Raw genomic sequence first — 16,241 nt, 5'->3', positions numbered from 1 at the left:
CGTAAGCTTTTGTCCTGCTGACTGTTCGGTGATGGCCGTGTAGGGCGGTGCTTGCGAGTTGAAGTCTTCGGCGCTGTGTAGGTGTGGATTTTATGCTTGTTAGAGCTATCCGGGCCTTTCCACCCAACATTTTATTATGATTAAAAACAGTGCTTTGCATTAATTACCAAGTAATTAAAAGAAGACACTTTACAGTCAGAAAACTTGGGACTCTGGGCACTGTGTCATATTGGGCCTCAATATGTGATTGTAAAAGGGTTTCGTAAAATGTGAAACTTTCCATAAGCTGTTCTCTGCTTTACTTTTAATGTATAGAAATATGAAAGTTCGAAGTCTAAGAGTAGATGGCATTCATGTATGACTTCCTCATTTCAACCTTCTGGGCTAACCCTTCATTTCTTGATGACTTTGCCCCTCGTGTTTCTTTCATTAGTTCTCAAGTTATCACTGGTTTTTGTATAAGGACTTCATTAACTCTGCATGAAAATAGGCTTTGCTGTTTCTCTAGTTTACATGATGGGAGCCATGGCTGCTGTATTAGCTTTCCATAGGTTATGCTGTCGTACTAGATGAGTCCAAAATCTCAGTGGTTTACAGCAGGTTTTTTTTGTCACTCATTGATTAATATACGAGCTGGGAAATGGTGGAAGCTCTACTGTTTCTGTCTTCATTCTAGGATTCAGAAAAGGGCTTTCATGAGTAAATACAGAAATATTGATTTGTATTATAAATTGCTTAAGTGAAACTTCGAACACTTTTAAACTCTTCAGAACTTACATGAATATTCTGCTTATTGGTAGATATCACTCAGAACCTGAGTTATGGGCTGTATTCAGTGACTATCTGTTGAGTGACTGAAGTAGCAACAGCCCATCCTCTTTTTCTCTCTGGGTTTGCTAACTGCTCTGGATAAGGTTTAAAGCAACATCTCTTAACATATTCTTGTATTTTTTTTGGCTGCCACAGCATGTGGAATCTTATCTCCTCCATGGGGATGGACCGTATATCCCCTGCAGTGGGAATGCGAGTCCTAACCTGTAAACCACCAGGAAGTTCCGCATCCTGAATATATTTTTAAATGCCTGAATTAGGTGAGAATATTGTGGAAATTAACTAGAAGTGCAGGTTTTTAATGGGAAGCTCAAGAAGTAGGAATTAGTCATCTTGGATAGGAGATCGTCTCTGATGCTGGCAGGCAGGGCTAGCTTTATGGATGTGTCATCTGTGCGGTTGAATTTATTGTTGTCTAGCTGCTAAGTTGTGTCCCACTCTTTTATGACCCCGTGGACTGTAGCCGGCCAGGCTCCTCTATCCACGAGATTTTCCAGGCAAGGACACTAGAGTGGGTTGCCATTTCCTTCTCCAGGAGATCCTCCTGAGCCAGGGATTGAACCTATTAGCATTAGCAGGTGGATTCTTTACCACTGAGCCACTAGGGAGGCCCGAGTAGTTGAATAGGGCCCCATAATTGACTTAACTGTTCTGCTACTGCCATCTTGAAATTATTCATTTAACAGGGGCCTGCATTTTTACTTGAACTGAGGTTTACAGATTATTAGTTGATCCCGTTGACAGGTGTTAAAGAGGAAGATTAAATGTGCCAGTGTTGCTGTGGAATAGGGCGGGTCTTGGAGGGTGAGTGGGTACTAAAGACAGCAGTTATATTGATAACAGTGGTAATGACGATGGTAGAACTTAACAGCAGCATACATTTACTGACTGTACTGTGTACTGCTTTAAGTGCTTTGTGTGTATTAATCCTTATAATTATCAGGAGGAGACTCTTGAACAGATGTCACTGAAGAATCTAAGCTACTCCATTTTGTTAACAGAAACACTCCATTTAGTAAGGTTCCGGGAAAAGAGCCTTTGGAAATCTAAGAGCCTTTGGAAATCCCTTGACCTCACCCCACCACCCACGAGCCAATCGGACCCCAGACCAAAATCTCCTGATTTACCGCTTAGGAACTTGTGGTCTACCTAGACGATAGGGACCAAACAAGAACCAACACACAACCCTTTGAAAGAAGGTGACCAATCAGACGTTCCCCTACCTAGAAATCATTTTTTTCCATGTATACTCCCTATATAAGCAATGTAATCCAAAACCCGGGGCTCCTCCCTATAGCCGCAGCGTCGGTATCAGTGGGAGCCCCAGCTCGAGCTTGGTAATAAAAACTCTCTTGCTTTTGCATCGGATATCAGCTCCCTGGTGGTCATTGGGAGATTTCGCAACTTGGGCATAGCAGTCACGGCTCAAATTTGAAGGCTATCAGACTGGAGAACAGGAAGAGCCAACGCTCCAGTTCAAATCTGAAGGCCATCTGCTTGAGAATTCCTTCTTCTTCTGTTCAAGCCATCAACTGATTGAATAAGGCCCACTCACATTATTGAGAGAAATCTGCTTTGTTAAAGTTGTAGGATAGATCAATATAGGACAATCAGTTGTACTCCATATACTACCAACAAATCATCAGAAAAACACCATTCACAATAATACCAAAAAATATGAAATACTTAGGGATAAATCTGGTAAAACGTTACCCCAAAATTACAAAAATATTGCTGAGATAAGTAAGACCCAAATAAGTGGAGAGATACATTGTGTTCATAGATCAGAAGACAATATTGTCAAATTGATTACAGATTCAATATTATGACAATCAAAATCGTTAACAGCCTTTATTGTAGAAATTGATGAGATGATTCTAAGTCATACAGAAACTCAAAGATCTAGAATAACCAAAACGTTCTTTATAAAGAAAGAACTGTATAATATCACTTATGTGTGTAATCTAAAAAAATAGAACAAAATAGTGAATATAGCAAAAAGGAAGAAAAAACTGGAGGACTACACTACCTGGTTTTTATTATAAGGCAACAGTAATCAAGATAGTGTATCACAATAGATAAAAGTATATCAATGGAAAATATCCAGAAAGACACATACATAGACAATTAATCAGCAGATTTTCCACAAAGGTACAAAGGCAATTCAGTGGAGAAAGCATTAGCATCTTTTCAACAAATGGTGCTAGAACATATGCATACAGGCTTCCCAAGATGGCTCAGTGGTAAAGAATCTGCCCACAGTGCAAGAGACTCTGGTTTCAACCCTGGGTCGGGAAGATCCCCTGGAGGAGGGCATGGCAACACACTCCAGTATTCTTGCCTAGAAAATCTCACGGACAGAGGAGCCTGGTGGGCTACAGTCCATGGGGTCGCAAAGAGTTGGACAGGACTTGAGTGACTAAGCACACACATGCAAACAGAACAAAACTTGGGCCCACACCTCATACCAGACAAAATGTTTTGCTCAAAACGGATCATAGACCTAACTGAAAATCGTAAATCTATACAACTTCTAGGAGAAAATACAAGAGAAAATCTATGACTTTGGGTTGAATTTCTTAGATATAACAGCAAAACATGACCCATTAAAGAGAAAAATGGAAATGGGACTTCATTAAAATTAAAAACTTCTGTTTTTCAAAAGGTTATTAAGAAAAGTCAAAATATAGACTGGGAAAAAGTATTTGTAGATCAGATCCATCTTATAACTCCAACACTATAAGTACACTATTAGTTTATAATACTATAATATTTTGGCTTCCCTGGTGGCTCAGAGGTTAAAGCGTCTGACTCCAAAGCAGAAGACCCAGGTTCGATCCCTGGGTCGGGAAGATTCCCTGGAGAAGGAAATGGCAATCCACTCCAGTATTCTTGCCTGGAGAATCTCATGGACAGAGGAGCCTAGTAGGCTACAGTCCACGGGGTCGCAGAGTCGGACACGACTGAACGACTTCACTTTCACTTTTCACTTTCACTATAATATTTTGGCCATTTGATGCAAAGAACTGACTCAATGGAGAAGACCCTGATGTTGGGGAAGATTGAAGGCAGGAGGAGAAGGGGACAACAGAGAATAAGATGGTTGGATGGCATCACTGACTTGATGGACGTGAGTTTGAGCAAGCTGGGAGTTGGTGTTGGACAGGGAAGCCTGGCGTGCTGCAGTCCATGGGGTTTCAAAGTCAGACAGGACTGAGCAACTGAACTGAAGTGATCCATAATGTATAAAGAAGATTCAAAACTCATAATTTAAAGAACCCAACTTTAAAATGTGCAAAAGACTTGAACTTATACTTCCCCAAATGGTTCTCAACATGGTTATTCATGAGATACCATTACCCACCTATTAGAATATCTAAAATTTGAAGAGTGCTACACTGTGTTGAAGAGTATGTGGAGAAACTAGAACTCTCATACACGGTTGATGGGAATGTACAATCATATAACTACTTTGGAAAACAGTTTGGCAATTTCTTAAAAAGTTAAGCTACATATCCACATTGGCTGCAGCCATTCTACACCTAGGAATGTATGCAAAAAGCAGAAGCATATATTCATAGATCTGTACATGTTTTTCTGGCACTCTTCACTGTTCAGAGCAGTTTTTATTCATATTAGCGCCAAACTGGAAACAACCCACATGTTCACCAAAGGTGAATGGATAAGCCAATCATCATATAAACATACTCAGCAATACAAAAGAGTCAACTGATACATGAAACAGTGTGGATGAATCTCAAAATAATTGTGCTGCATGAAATAAGCCAGACCAAAAATAGTACATTCTGTATGACTCCATTTCTTTAACATTCTGGAAAGTGCAAACAAATCTATAGTGACAGAAAATGAGATCAGTTGTTTCCTAGGAAATGAGGTTGTGTGGGCAGAATTAGAGGTGTAAAGAAACTTTTAAAGCTGATGGATGTGTTCATAATCTTGATCCTAGTAATGGTTTCACAGGTGTACAAATATGTCAGATCTCATCGAAATTGTATACTTTAAATATATGCAGTTTACGGAATGTCAAATATACCACCATAAACTTGTGTTTAAAAATGTGACTGTATCATGATACATATTATACATAGAAGGTTAATTCTTTGGATTGTCTTTCATTAACCTTCTGCTTAATGAAACAAAACACAATCTTTTGTTTTACTTGAAATTTACTTGATTTATAATGTTGTGTTAGTTTCAGGTGTACAGCAAACTGATTCAGATAAACTCAAATATATGTAAGAATATATATTCTTTTTTAGAATCTTTCCCATTATAGGTTATTACAAGATACTGAATATAGTTCCCTGAGGTATACAGTAGGTCCCTGTTGTTTATCTATTTTATGTATAGTAGTGTCTGTTAATCCCAAACTCCCAATTTATCCGTCCTTCCCACCCCTTTTCCCTTAAAAACACATAGGCTAAATGTTGATTTCATTCTTCCACTTTTCCAGTGGCACCACGGCACCATGTCATAGCTGTCGGTGTGGCTGTTTCAGGTAACAAACGATGTGTAGGGTAAGGGAGTTCGAGAAGGTAAGGTTTGGAAAAAGAACGAGAGGGGCACTTTACAGGAACAGATCACCTTTAATGAGGTGAGATTAGTGAGCTGCTGCACTAACCCAATCCCATGGACAAAGGAGCCTGGTCGGCTGCAGTCCATGGGGTCGCTAAGAGTCGGACACGACTGAGCGACTTCACTTTCACCTTTCACTTTCATGCACTGGAGAAGGAAATGGCTACCCACTCCAGTGTTCTTGCCTGGAGAATCCCAGGGACGGGGGAGCCTGGTGGGCTGCCATCTATGGGGTCGCACAGAGTCGGACACGACTGAAGTGACTTAGCAGCAGCAGCACTAACCCAAGAAATGAGTAAGTATACATAGTCATATATGTAGACATTAACTGTCTTAAGGGGGCCTGTTCGTCTCCAAGGTTGTTCTGGCTAGTTCTCTCTTAACCGGCTGGGGCAAGGAATTCTGGAGATTAGCCAGAGGCTGGGACCGGCTGGGAGCTGGGTGTAATCAACCTTAATGTCCATTTTTTTTTTCCCTTCCGGTGAGAGAGTTCTGTTTTGCACAGAATAGTGGGGAGGACCCGGAGGGGAGTTTTAACTCCAGGCTATTTTGAGCCGTGTAACTTTCCTTCATAGGGAACAACAGAATGCTTTTAATTTCATTTGCTCCAGAGTGGCCTCACCTAAGCACGCATAGCTCAGTATGTGATTCTCCACCCACTCGTGAAAGGTAGAAGTGAAAGGTAGAAACGGGAGCAACCTCCTTCGTGCGTGGGAAAGCACACAAGATGCAACAATCCAGCCAGAGCTCAGCTCAAGACTCGACATCTGCAAGGAAAATTCAGTTCTATAGAAAATAATGAGGGCGCCCAGATCCTGGGGTCCAGAAGGGTTTTGGGTAATGGCTTTGGGGGAAAAAAAAAAAAAAAAGGCGCATGCTCTGGCCTAAAGCCCCACTTCCGTCCGGGTTAGGTTCCCGCGCCGGCAGTGACACTGCTTTCCGGTCCGGCGCAGGCCTTATCCCCCGCACTTTCGGTCCGGCCCGCGGCCACCCGTCCGGCTCCCCAGCGTCTTTCCGCTGTCCTCTGACCCGCTGCCGAGCCCCCGTGCAGCAGGCGGTATAGTCTCCCCCGGGGCGCACCTGTAGGCTGGGCAGTGCGGTCTGTAGTCCTTCTCCTCCCTGGAGTTCCAGGGGCGCGGTAAACCATCTGGTGCCGAACCACCCGCTGCGGCCTTCCGCTAGCTCGGCTAGAGCCGCCTTTGAACCCCGAAGGCCGGGTGCTCACACTTCGACACCGTGGAGGGCTGATCGTCCGCCTCTAGGGGGCGTTCGTGCGCCCAGCGCCCTCTTCATAATTGAGGTCCCAGGTGTTTCGACTCCGCCGCTGCGCTCTCACGGCTTACTCAGGACCTTCTAACACTGGCTGCTTTCCCTCCCCGTCCAGCTAGCCGAAGATGCCCGCTGGTGTGTCTTGGACGTCTTACCTGAAAATGTTCGCCGCCAGCCTCCTGGCCATGTGCGCCGGCGCCGAGGTGGTGCATAGGTACTACCGACCGGACCTGGTGAGTGCTGGAGAATCCTTGTCCCTCGTTCCTGGACCACTTCATTTTCACAGCGGTAAAGTTCAGTTCAGTCGCTCAGTGATGTCCAACTCTTTGCGACCCCATGGACTGCTGCACGCCAGTCTTCCCTGTCCATCACTAACTCCAGGAGCTTGCTCAAACTCATGTCCATCAAGTGGTGATGCCATCCAACCATCTCACCCTCTGTCATCCCCTTCGCCTACCTTCAATCTTTCCCAGCATTAGGGTCTTTTCCAATCAGTGAGTTCTTTGCATCAGGTGGCCAGTGTATTGCAGTTTCAGCTTCAACATCAGTCCTTCCAATGAATATTCAGGACTGATTTCCTTTAGGATTGACTGATCTCCTTGCAGTCCAAGGCACTCTTAAGAGTCTCCTCCAGCACCACAGTTCAAATCATCAGTTCTTTGGTGCTCAGCTTTCTTTATCATCCAACTTTCACATCCATACATGGTTCCTGGAAAAATCATAGCTTTGACTAGACGGACCTTTCTCAGCAAAGGTATGTCTCTACTTTTTAATATGCTGGCTAGGTTGCTCATAGCTTTTCTTCAAGGAGCAAATGTCTTTTAATTTCATGGCTGCAGTCACTATCTGCAGTGATTTTGGAGCCCAAGAAAATAAAGTCTCTCACTGTTTCCATTGTTTCCCCATCTATTTGCCATGAAGTGATGGGACTGGATGCCATAATCTGAGTTGTTTGAATGTTGAGTTTTAAGCCAACTTTTTCACTCTCCTCTTTCACTTTCATCCAGAGGTCTTTAGTTCCTCTTTGCTTTCTGCTGTGGTGTTGTCAGCGTATCTGAGGTTATTGATGTTTCTCCCGGCAGTCTTGATTCCAGTTGTGCTTCAGCCCTGCATTTCACATAATGTACTCTGCATATGAGTTAAATAAGCAGGGTGACAATATCCTGCCTTGACATATTCCTTTCCCAATTTGGAACCAGTCCATTGTTCCATGCCTGGTTCTAACTGTTGCTTCTTGACCTGCATACAGATTTTTTAGGAGGCAGGTCAGGTGGCCTGGTATTCCCATCTCTTGAAGAATTTACCGCAGTTTGTTGTGATCCACACAGTCAAAGGTTTTGGCATAGTCAATAAAGCAGAAATAGATGTTTTTCTGGAACTCACTTGCTTTTTCTATGATCCAGTGGATGTTGACAATTTGATCTCTGGTTCCTCTGCCTTTTCTAAATCCAGCTTGAGTATCTGGAAGGTCTTGGTTCATGTACTGTTGAATCCTTATTTGGAGAATTTTGAGCATTACTTTTCTAGCATGTGAGATGAGTGCAATTGTGCGGTAAACACTCTTTGGCATTGCCTTTCTTTGGGATTGGAATGAAAACTGACCTTTTCCAGTCCTGTGGCCCCTGCTAAGTTTTCCAAATTTGCTGGCATATTGAGTGCAGCACTTTCACAGCGTCATCTTTTAGGATTTGAAATAGCTCAGCTGGAATTCCATCACCTCCACTAGCTTTGTTTGTACTGATGCTTCCTAAGGCCCACTTGACTTCGGACTCCAGGATGTGTGGCTCTAGGTGAGTGAGCACACTATCGTGGTTATCTAAGTCATTAAGATCTTTTTTGTATAGTTCTTTTGTGTATTCTTGCCACCTCTTCTTACTATCTTCTGCTTCTGTTAGGTCCTTACCATTTCTGTCCTTTATTATGCCCATCTTTGCATGAAATGTTCCCTTGGTGTCTCTTAATTTTCTTGAAGAAATCTCTAGTCTTTTCCATTCTATTGTTTTCCTCTATTTTTTTGTGTTGATCACTTAGGAAGGCTTTCTTATCTTGCTATTTTTGGAACTCTGCAAAAGTGGTGTTGAAATTAGGATTGCATCTGCCTGGGGCCTAAAACCTTACAGTGGCATCTTGTTGCCATTAGAGCAATACATGGCCTGCTCTTAAAACAGTCTTATGCAGTTTTGAGGTTTTACTGGGTCTGTCACTTGCCTGCCACTGACCTTATCTTCTCCTCTTTCTTCTTTGTTCCCTCTGTTGCAGCCACACATTCCTTGCTGTTTCTCCAATTCATCAAGCCTGTCCCCACTTCAGGGTCATGCTCTTTTTCTTCTCGGAATGCTTCCCACCGCCCCCCCCCACCCCCCAGATTTTGTTTTGGTTTACTTCTTCAGAACTTTAAAGTCTCTGCTCAGATCTGATCTCCTCCAGCAATGAGTGTTCTTTGTATGGCACCCCCCAAAATTCCTCTTGTGCTCTTCCGTCTAGTCCTTCGTTTCGGATAGAGCACTTGTCACAGTTTGCAGTAATCTTATTCATTTGTCTCTTTACTTGTTCTTTGTTTCTTCCAGTAGAGTATAATTTCCAGGGTGGGGAGACTGCCTGTCTGGTTTGCTCTCCTGTCTCAATCATCTAGAAAAGATCTTAGAGTGTAGTAGATGCCCAGTAAATATTTCTTGAATGAAGGAGTGAATGTAGGCCTTCAAAGGAGGGAGGAATTTAATAAGCATTCTTTGGATTAGAACTGGCAACTGGAGATACTTCTGAGGAGTTACAGTCCTGGGAAGATGGAGGCAAGGAAGTACAGTGCAAATAATTACAGGAATGTGCTTGGTGTTTTATGCTATGGATGTGAGTAGGCTCCCGTGGTGGCTCAGTGGTAAAGAATCCACCTGCCATGCAGGAGACACAGGAGACCTGGGTTGGGAGGATTCCCTAGAAGGGGGCATGGCAACCTACTCCAGTATTCTTACCTGGAGAATCCCATGGACAGAGGAGCCTGGTGGGCAACAGTACATAGGGTTGCAGAGAGTTGGACACGACTGAAAGCAACTTAGTACAGCACACAAAGACTAAAAGTGAAAAATCCCCCCACTGACCACCCCCTTTCTCCGGTCTACTGCCCAGTGTAACTACCATTTGTTGGTTGGTATAGTCTTCCAGAGTTTTACACACACACACACAGACACACACACACAGACACACACACACACACACACACACAGAGTTTATGGGGTGCTTTTTCCTCATACAAATAGAAACTCATATACATGTTTCTCTGTGGATTCCTTGTTTTGGTTAACGACTGTTTGGATAGATTTGTTTATATTAATAGCTTTTTCTTTCTGGTCATTGAATAGTATTTCATAGTATAGATATTCCATATATTATTTACTCAATTCTCTGCGGACATTTAGTTGGTATCTAGGTTTTGTGCAAACAATGCGGCAGTAGCTCTTTCTTACCACTTTAGACTGCTTCTCTTGAATTTTTGGGAATCATCAAGGATAGTTAGTAGAGACAGGAAGGGGTAAGAACCTTCCACAGAAATGCAGTTTGTTTGGTCTTTAGCTTGTGCAGGAATAGACATCAAACAGGTTTCACAAAGAGAGGAGTGCCTGGGAATTGACACCTCATTCTCCCATCTCATCAGCAAGAAGGTTCAAGGATTGTTACCAGCAGCTGCCTGGACCTTGGGAGGAGGTGGCATGGGACAGGAATCTCTAGAAGGGGCATATTGACGTGTCCCAGGCCACCTCATCCTGACTGGGTGGTGACATCGGCAGTGGGGGACCTCTGTAGGGACTTGATGACCAGGGCTGGCAGGCTGTGTGTAGGAGGCTGTTGGCTTTACTAACACTTAAGGGATTTATGTTCTTTTATCTGTGTCTGTTAGTATTGTTCCAGCAGTTATTGTCACTATTGTAACTATCACCAGCCTTTGCAGGAGTCTTTCAGCCTATACAGCTAGAAGTCGGGGTGCATTTCAGAGCAGAGGAGACCAGGAGGGCTGCTTGGGGCTTGTGCTTAGTGCTATCTTAAGGCAGAAGCTCTAAGGCAGTTGTCCCTGAGCTCCAGGCTTTGTACCGGTACCTCCTGTCAGATCAGCAACAGCATTCGATTAAGAAATTGGGTGCACAATAAATGTAATGTGCTTGAATCATCCCGAAATAATCTCCCCCACCCCCCACCCCTGAGCTGTGGAAAAATTGTCTTCTACAGAATCAGTCCCTGGTGCCAGGAAGGTTTGGGACTGCTGCCTTAAGGGCACCTTTTCCTAGTCGTCCAGTCCAGGAGCAGATTCAAAGACTCGAGGCAGATGTTCTCTCCTGGAATTGAATGTTTTCTCCTCAGGCTTCCCTTTTGCATTTCCTTCTCCCCTGGCATTACTTTTACTTGTTCTGTTTTTCTTAACTTATCATCTTTTAATATTGGAGTCATAGTAGGTCAAAAGACAGTCTCTGGACTCATTTTAAAGCACTATTTTTTTTTTATTGTTGTTGATCATAATTTTTTTTCATCCTGAATCATTTTAAGTAAAGTGCGCTTTAGACATTTTGAATTTTACGTTTCTGAATTAAAATATTGAAAGCCTTTCTCTACACCACTTACTATGATATTTTCTTTTTTTGACATCTTAATTAATTTTGTTTTGGGGTGTAGCCAATTAACAATGTGATAGTTTCAAGTGGACAGCAGAGGGACTCAGCCATACATCTACATGTATCCATTCTCCCCCAAACTCCTTTCCATATACTATTGAGCAAAGTTTCTTGTTAAAGCATTTATTTTGGCTGTCTCCAAAAATAGCCATATATACAAAAACTGCTATTTAGGACCTGTGCCAACATTGCTAACTTTTAATGTCAAAATCATATTAAAATTGGTTATGTATTTAGTATGTAAATAAGTGCTTTCTTTTAATCAAAGTTGAATTGTCACTTTAGCCAAACAGTGGAAACAATCCAAATAAATATCCATTAATTGGTGAGTGGATAAATAAATGGATCCATTTAAGTGTATCCATGTGAATAAATGGATACATGGTGAGTCAATAAATAAATACAATGGAGTATTTTTTGGTCCTAAAAGGAAGTATTGATACAGGTGACAATATGGATGAATCTTGGAAACATGCTAAGTGAAAAAAACTAGTCATGAAAGACTGCATGTTGTGTGATACATTTATATGAAATGTTCAGAAGAGGCATGCCTATAGACAGGGCAGTGGCTTGGTGATGGTGGTGGTGGTGCGAGGGTTGTGTGGAAATGGGGATGACTGCTAATGGGTTTGGGGTTTCTTTTTGGGGTGATGAAATGTTCTCTAAATTTATTATAGTGGTGGATGTGCAACTTTGTGGCTATACCAAAGGTATTGAATATTTAAATAGGTGGTATTTAAACCATACCACACCAATATTTAAACCATACCATGCTTTGTGAATTGTTATCTTACTAAAGCTGTTACAAATTTTTGAGAAGTCACCTTTCTTGAAGGCAGTGTTGTAATTTTTTTTCCCTACTGCTTTATGCTTTGCACATAGTAGGCACTGTTTCTTAACAAATGAATTGATTCCTAATACCTGTTTTCTGACTAGGCATGTAAGAGAAGTCAGTAAATAGTGCAGGAAAGAATTTCCCAATGTGGGAAACCTTGTTCAAATTTGTGGCCTGTCAATTGATATTGATGCAGACTTTCTGTGAGTCCTTTAGTACTTAAGCTGTAGCCATGGTGATAGCTGTAAACAGAGGACTAGAAAGTAACTTAGATCAATAGCAGGTCCTCATAATATTTATCATTGAGTGGCAGGGAGCTTTTGTTCTTTTTTACTTTTTACTTTCTTTGATGTTTTTCAGGTCACATTCACAGTGTAAAAAAGCACGGCTGTCTGTATATTTCGTTTTTGTATTTTATAGACAATACCTGAAATTCCACCCAAACCTGGAGAACTTAAAACAGAGCTTTTGGGACTGAAAGAACGACAACAGGAACATCAAAATTCAACTCTGCCAAGAACTCTGTGAATGAGAATTAAATATATATTTTTAGAATTTAATGAGTGAAATTGTTTGTGTTTAAGCACCTAATACAAACTGCAAGAGAAGTGCTCAGTAGATGTTAACTGATTTAGTTATGGTTTGACCAGGTAATCTTGAAAACTGCCAGTTTATATCATCAGCTTCTGTAGTTTGATAGATACCCAGAGTGTAGTTTCAGTCTCTTGCCCTTATAATTCTGGCTTATTTCTCTGAATAAGCTTGACTATAATGGCAAATGTGGATTATAAATTAACTATAATAAAAGTTTGACCATTTCCAATTTGCCTTGATTCATGGACCTGACATTCCAGGTTCCTATGCAATATTGCTCTTCACAGCATTAGACCTTGCTTCTATCACCAGTCACATCCACAGCTGGGTATTGTTTTTGCTTTGGCTCCATCCCTTCATTCTTTCTGGAGTTATTTCTCCACTGATCTCCAGTAGCATGTTGGGCACCTACTGACCTGGGGAGTTTCTCTTTCAGTATCCTATCATTTTGCCTTGTCCTACTGTTGATGGGGTTCTCAAGGCAAGAATACTGAAGTGGTTTGCCATTCCTTTCTCCAGTGGACCACATTCTGTCAGACCTCTCCACCATGACCTGCCTGTCTTGGGTGGCCCCATGGGCATGGCTTAGTTTCATTGAGTTAGACAAGGCTGTGGTCCTAGTGTGATTAGATTGACTAGTTTTCTGTGAGTATGCTTTCAGTGTGTCTGCCCTCTGATGCCCTCTTACAACACCTACCGTCTTACTCGGGTTTCTCTTACGTGGGGTATCTCTTCAAGGCTGCTCCAGCAAAGCGCAGCCACTTCTCCTTAGGTCCATGAATCAAGGCAAATTGAAAGTGGTCGAACAAGAGATGGCAAGAGTGAACGTTGACATTCTAGGAATCAGCGAACTAAAATGGACTGGAATGGGTGAATTTAACTCAGATGACCATTATATCTACTACTGCAGACAGGAATCCCTTAGAAGAAATGGAGTAGCCATCATGGTCAACAAAAGAGTCCGAAATGCAGTTCTTGGATGCAATCTCAAAAACGACAGAATGATCTCTGTTGGTTTCCAAGGCAAATCATTCAATATCATAGTAATCCAAGTCTATGCCCCAATCAGTAACGCTGAAGAAGCTGAAGTTGAATGGTTCTATGAAGACCTACAAGACCTTTTAGAACTAACACCCAAAAAAGATGTCCTTTTCATTAGAGGGGACTGGAATGCAAAAGTAGGAAGTCAAGAAACACCTGGAGTAACAGGCAAATTTGGCCTTGGTATACGGAATGAAGCAGGGCAAAGACTAATAGAGTTTTGCCAAGAAAATGCACTGGTCATAGCAAACACCCTCTTCCAACAACACAAGACTCTATACATGGACATTATCAGATGGTCAACACCGAAATCTTTGCAGCCAAAGTTGGAGAAGCTCTATACAGTCAACAAAAACAAGACCAGGAGCTGACTGTGGCTCAGATCATGAAATCCTTATTGCCAAATTCAGACTTAAATTGAAGACAGTAGGGAAAACCACTAGACCTAAATTGATTAGGTATGACCTAAATCAAATCCCTTATGATTATATAGTAGAAGTGAGAAATAGATTTAAGGGCCTAGATCTGATAGATAGAGTGCCGGATGAACTATGGACTGAGGTTCGTGACATTGTACAGGAGACAGGGATCAAGACCATCCCCATGGAAAAGAAATGCAAAAAAGCAAAATGGCTGTCTGGGGAGGCCTTACAAATAGCTGTGAAGAGAAGCAAAAAGCAAAGGAAAAAAGGAAAGATATAAGCATCTGAATGCAGAGTTCCAAAGAATAGCAAGAAGAGATAAGAAAGCCTTCCTCAGTGATCAATGCAAAGAAACAGAAGAAAACAACAGAATGGGAAAGACTAGAGATCTCTTCAAGAAAATTAGAGATACCAAGGGAACATTTCATGCAAAGATAGGCTCAATAAAGGACAGAAATGGAATGGACCTGACAGAAGCAGAAGATATTAAGAAGAGGTGGCAAGAATACACAGGAGAAGTGTACAAAAAAGAGCTTCACGACACAGATAATCACGATGGTATGATCACTCACCGAGAGCCAGACATCCTGGAATGTGAGGGCAAGTGGGCCTTAGAAAGCATCACTATGAACAAAGCTAGTGGAGGTGATGGCATTCCAGTTGAGCTGTTTCAAATCCTGAAAGATGATGCTGTGAAAGTGCTGCACTCAGTATGCCAGCAAATTTGGAAAACTCAGCAGTGGCCACAGGACTGGAAAAGGTCCGTTTTCATTCCAATCCCAAAGAATGCTCAAACTACCACACAATTGCACTCATCTCACATGCTAGTAAAGTAATGCTCAAAATTCTCCAAGCCAGGCTTCAACAATACGTGAGCCATGAACTTCCAGATGTTCAAGCTGGATTTAGAAGAGGCAGAGGAACCAGAGATCAAATTGCCAAGATCCACTGGATCATCAAAAAAGCAAGAGAGTTCCAGAAAAACATCTATCTCTGCTTTATTGACTATGCCAAAGCCTTTGACTGTGTGGATCACAATAAACTGTGGAAAATTCTGAAAGAGATGGGAATACCAGACCACCTAACCTGCCTCTTGAGAAACCTATATGCAGGTCAGGAAGCAACAGTTACAACTGGACATGAAACAACAGACCGGTTCCAAATAGGAAAAGGAGTACATCAAGGCTGTATATTGTCACCCTGCTTATTTAACTTCTATGCAGAGTACATCATGAGAAACGCTGGGCTGGAAGAAGCACAAGCTGGAATCAAGATTGCCAGGAGAAATATCAATAACCTCAGATATACAGATGACACCACCCTTATGGCAGAAAGTGAAGAGGAACTAAAAAGCCTCTTGATAAAAAGTGAAAGAGGAGAGTGAAAAAGTTGGCTTAAAGCTCAACATTCAGAAAACTAAGATCATGCCATCTGGTCCCATCACTTCATGGCAAATAGATGGGGAAACAGTGGAAACAGTGTCAGACTTTATTTTTTTGGGCTCCAAAATCACTGCAGCTGGTGACTGCAGCCATGAAATTAAAAAGGCGCTTACTCCTTGGAAGGAAAGTTATGACCAACCTAGATAGCATATTCCAAAGCAGACATTACTTTGTCAACAAAGGTCCATCTAGTCAAGGCTATGGTTTTCCAGTAGTCATGTATGGATGTGAAGAGTTGGACTGTGAAGAAAGCTGAGTGCCGAAGAATTGATGCTTTTGAACTGTGGTGTTGGAGAAGACTCTTGAGAGTCCCTTGGAGTGCAAGGAGATCCAACTAGTCCATTCTGAAGATCAGCCCTGGGATTTCTTTGGAAGGAATGATGCTAAAGCTGAACTCTGGCCACCTGATGCGAAGAGTTGACTCATTGGAAAAGAGTGTGATGCTGGGAGGGATTGGGGGCAGGAGAAGGGGACGACAGAGGATGAGATGGCTGGATGGCATCACTGACTCGATGGATGTGACTCTGAGTGAACTCTGGGAGTTGGTGATGGA

At 42.2% G+C, this 16,241-nt stretch overlaps 1 protein-coding gene and 1 non-coding gene across 5 annotated transcripts; both read left to right on the top strand.

Moving 5' to 3' along the window:
• Nucleotides 1-19: 19 nt before the first annotated feature.
• On the top strand, nt 20-12,749 carry LOC101111954 (ubiquinol-cytochrome-c reductase complex assembly factor 6). Of its 4 annotated transcripts, none has more exons than XM_027967674.2 (3): nt 20-77; nt 6,812-6,929; nt 12,610-12,749. In XM_027967674.2, exons 2-3 carry the CDS (start codon nt 6,822-6,824, stop codon nt 12,715-12,717), a joined length of 216 nt encoding a protein of 71 aa, XP_027823475.1. In that variant the 5' UTR covers nt 20-77; nt 6,812-6,821; the 3' UTR covers nt 12,718-12,749. The 4 variants fall into 4 exon arrangements, with proteins under 4 accessions (XP_027823475.1, XP_060269128.1, XP_027823473.1 ...); XM_060413145.1 differs by having other exon boundaries at nt 20-81; XM_027967672.2 differs by lacking the exon at nt 20-77 and adding an exon at nt 6,393-6,484.
• Nucleotides 3,612-3,683, top strand: TRNAW-CCA (transfer RNA tryptophan (anticodon CCA)). The gene has a single exon. It is a non-coding gene; the product is annotated as a tRNA-Trp (tRNA).
• Nucleotides 12,750-16,241: the final 3,492 nt, after the last annotated feature.

Source organism: Ovis aries, chromosome 3, assembly GCF_016772045.2.
Source record: "Ovis aries strain OAR_USU_Benz2616 breed Rambouillet chromosome 3, ARS-UI_Ramb_v3.0, whole genome shotgun sequence".
Lineage (NCBI taxonomy): Eukaryota > Metazoa > Chordata > Mammalia > Artiodactyla > Bovidae > Ovis > Ovis aries.
The sequence above is the reverse complement of the archived record's forward strand: the minus strand, read 5'-3'. Positions and strand labels throughout refer to the sequence as shown.

Bases quoted from the DNA above. Each gene is read 5' to 3' on its own strand.
- LOC101111954 (XM_027967674.2), top strand. From the start codon at position 6,822: ATGCCCGCTGGTGTGTCTTGGACGTCTTACCTGAAAATGTTCGCCGCC. The intron at 6,930-12,609 runs GTGAGTGCTGGA...TGTATTTTATAG, and splicing joins GGTACTACCGACCGGACCTG to ACAATACCTGAAATTCCACC.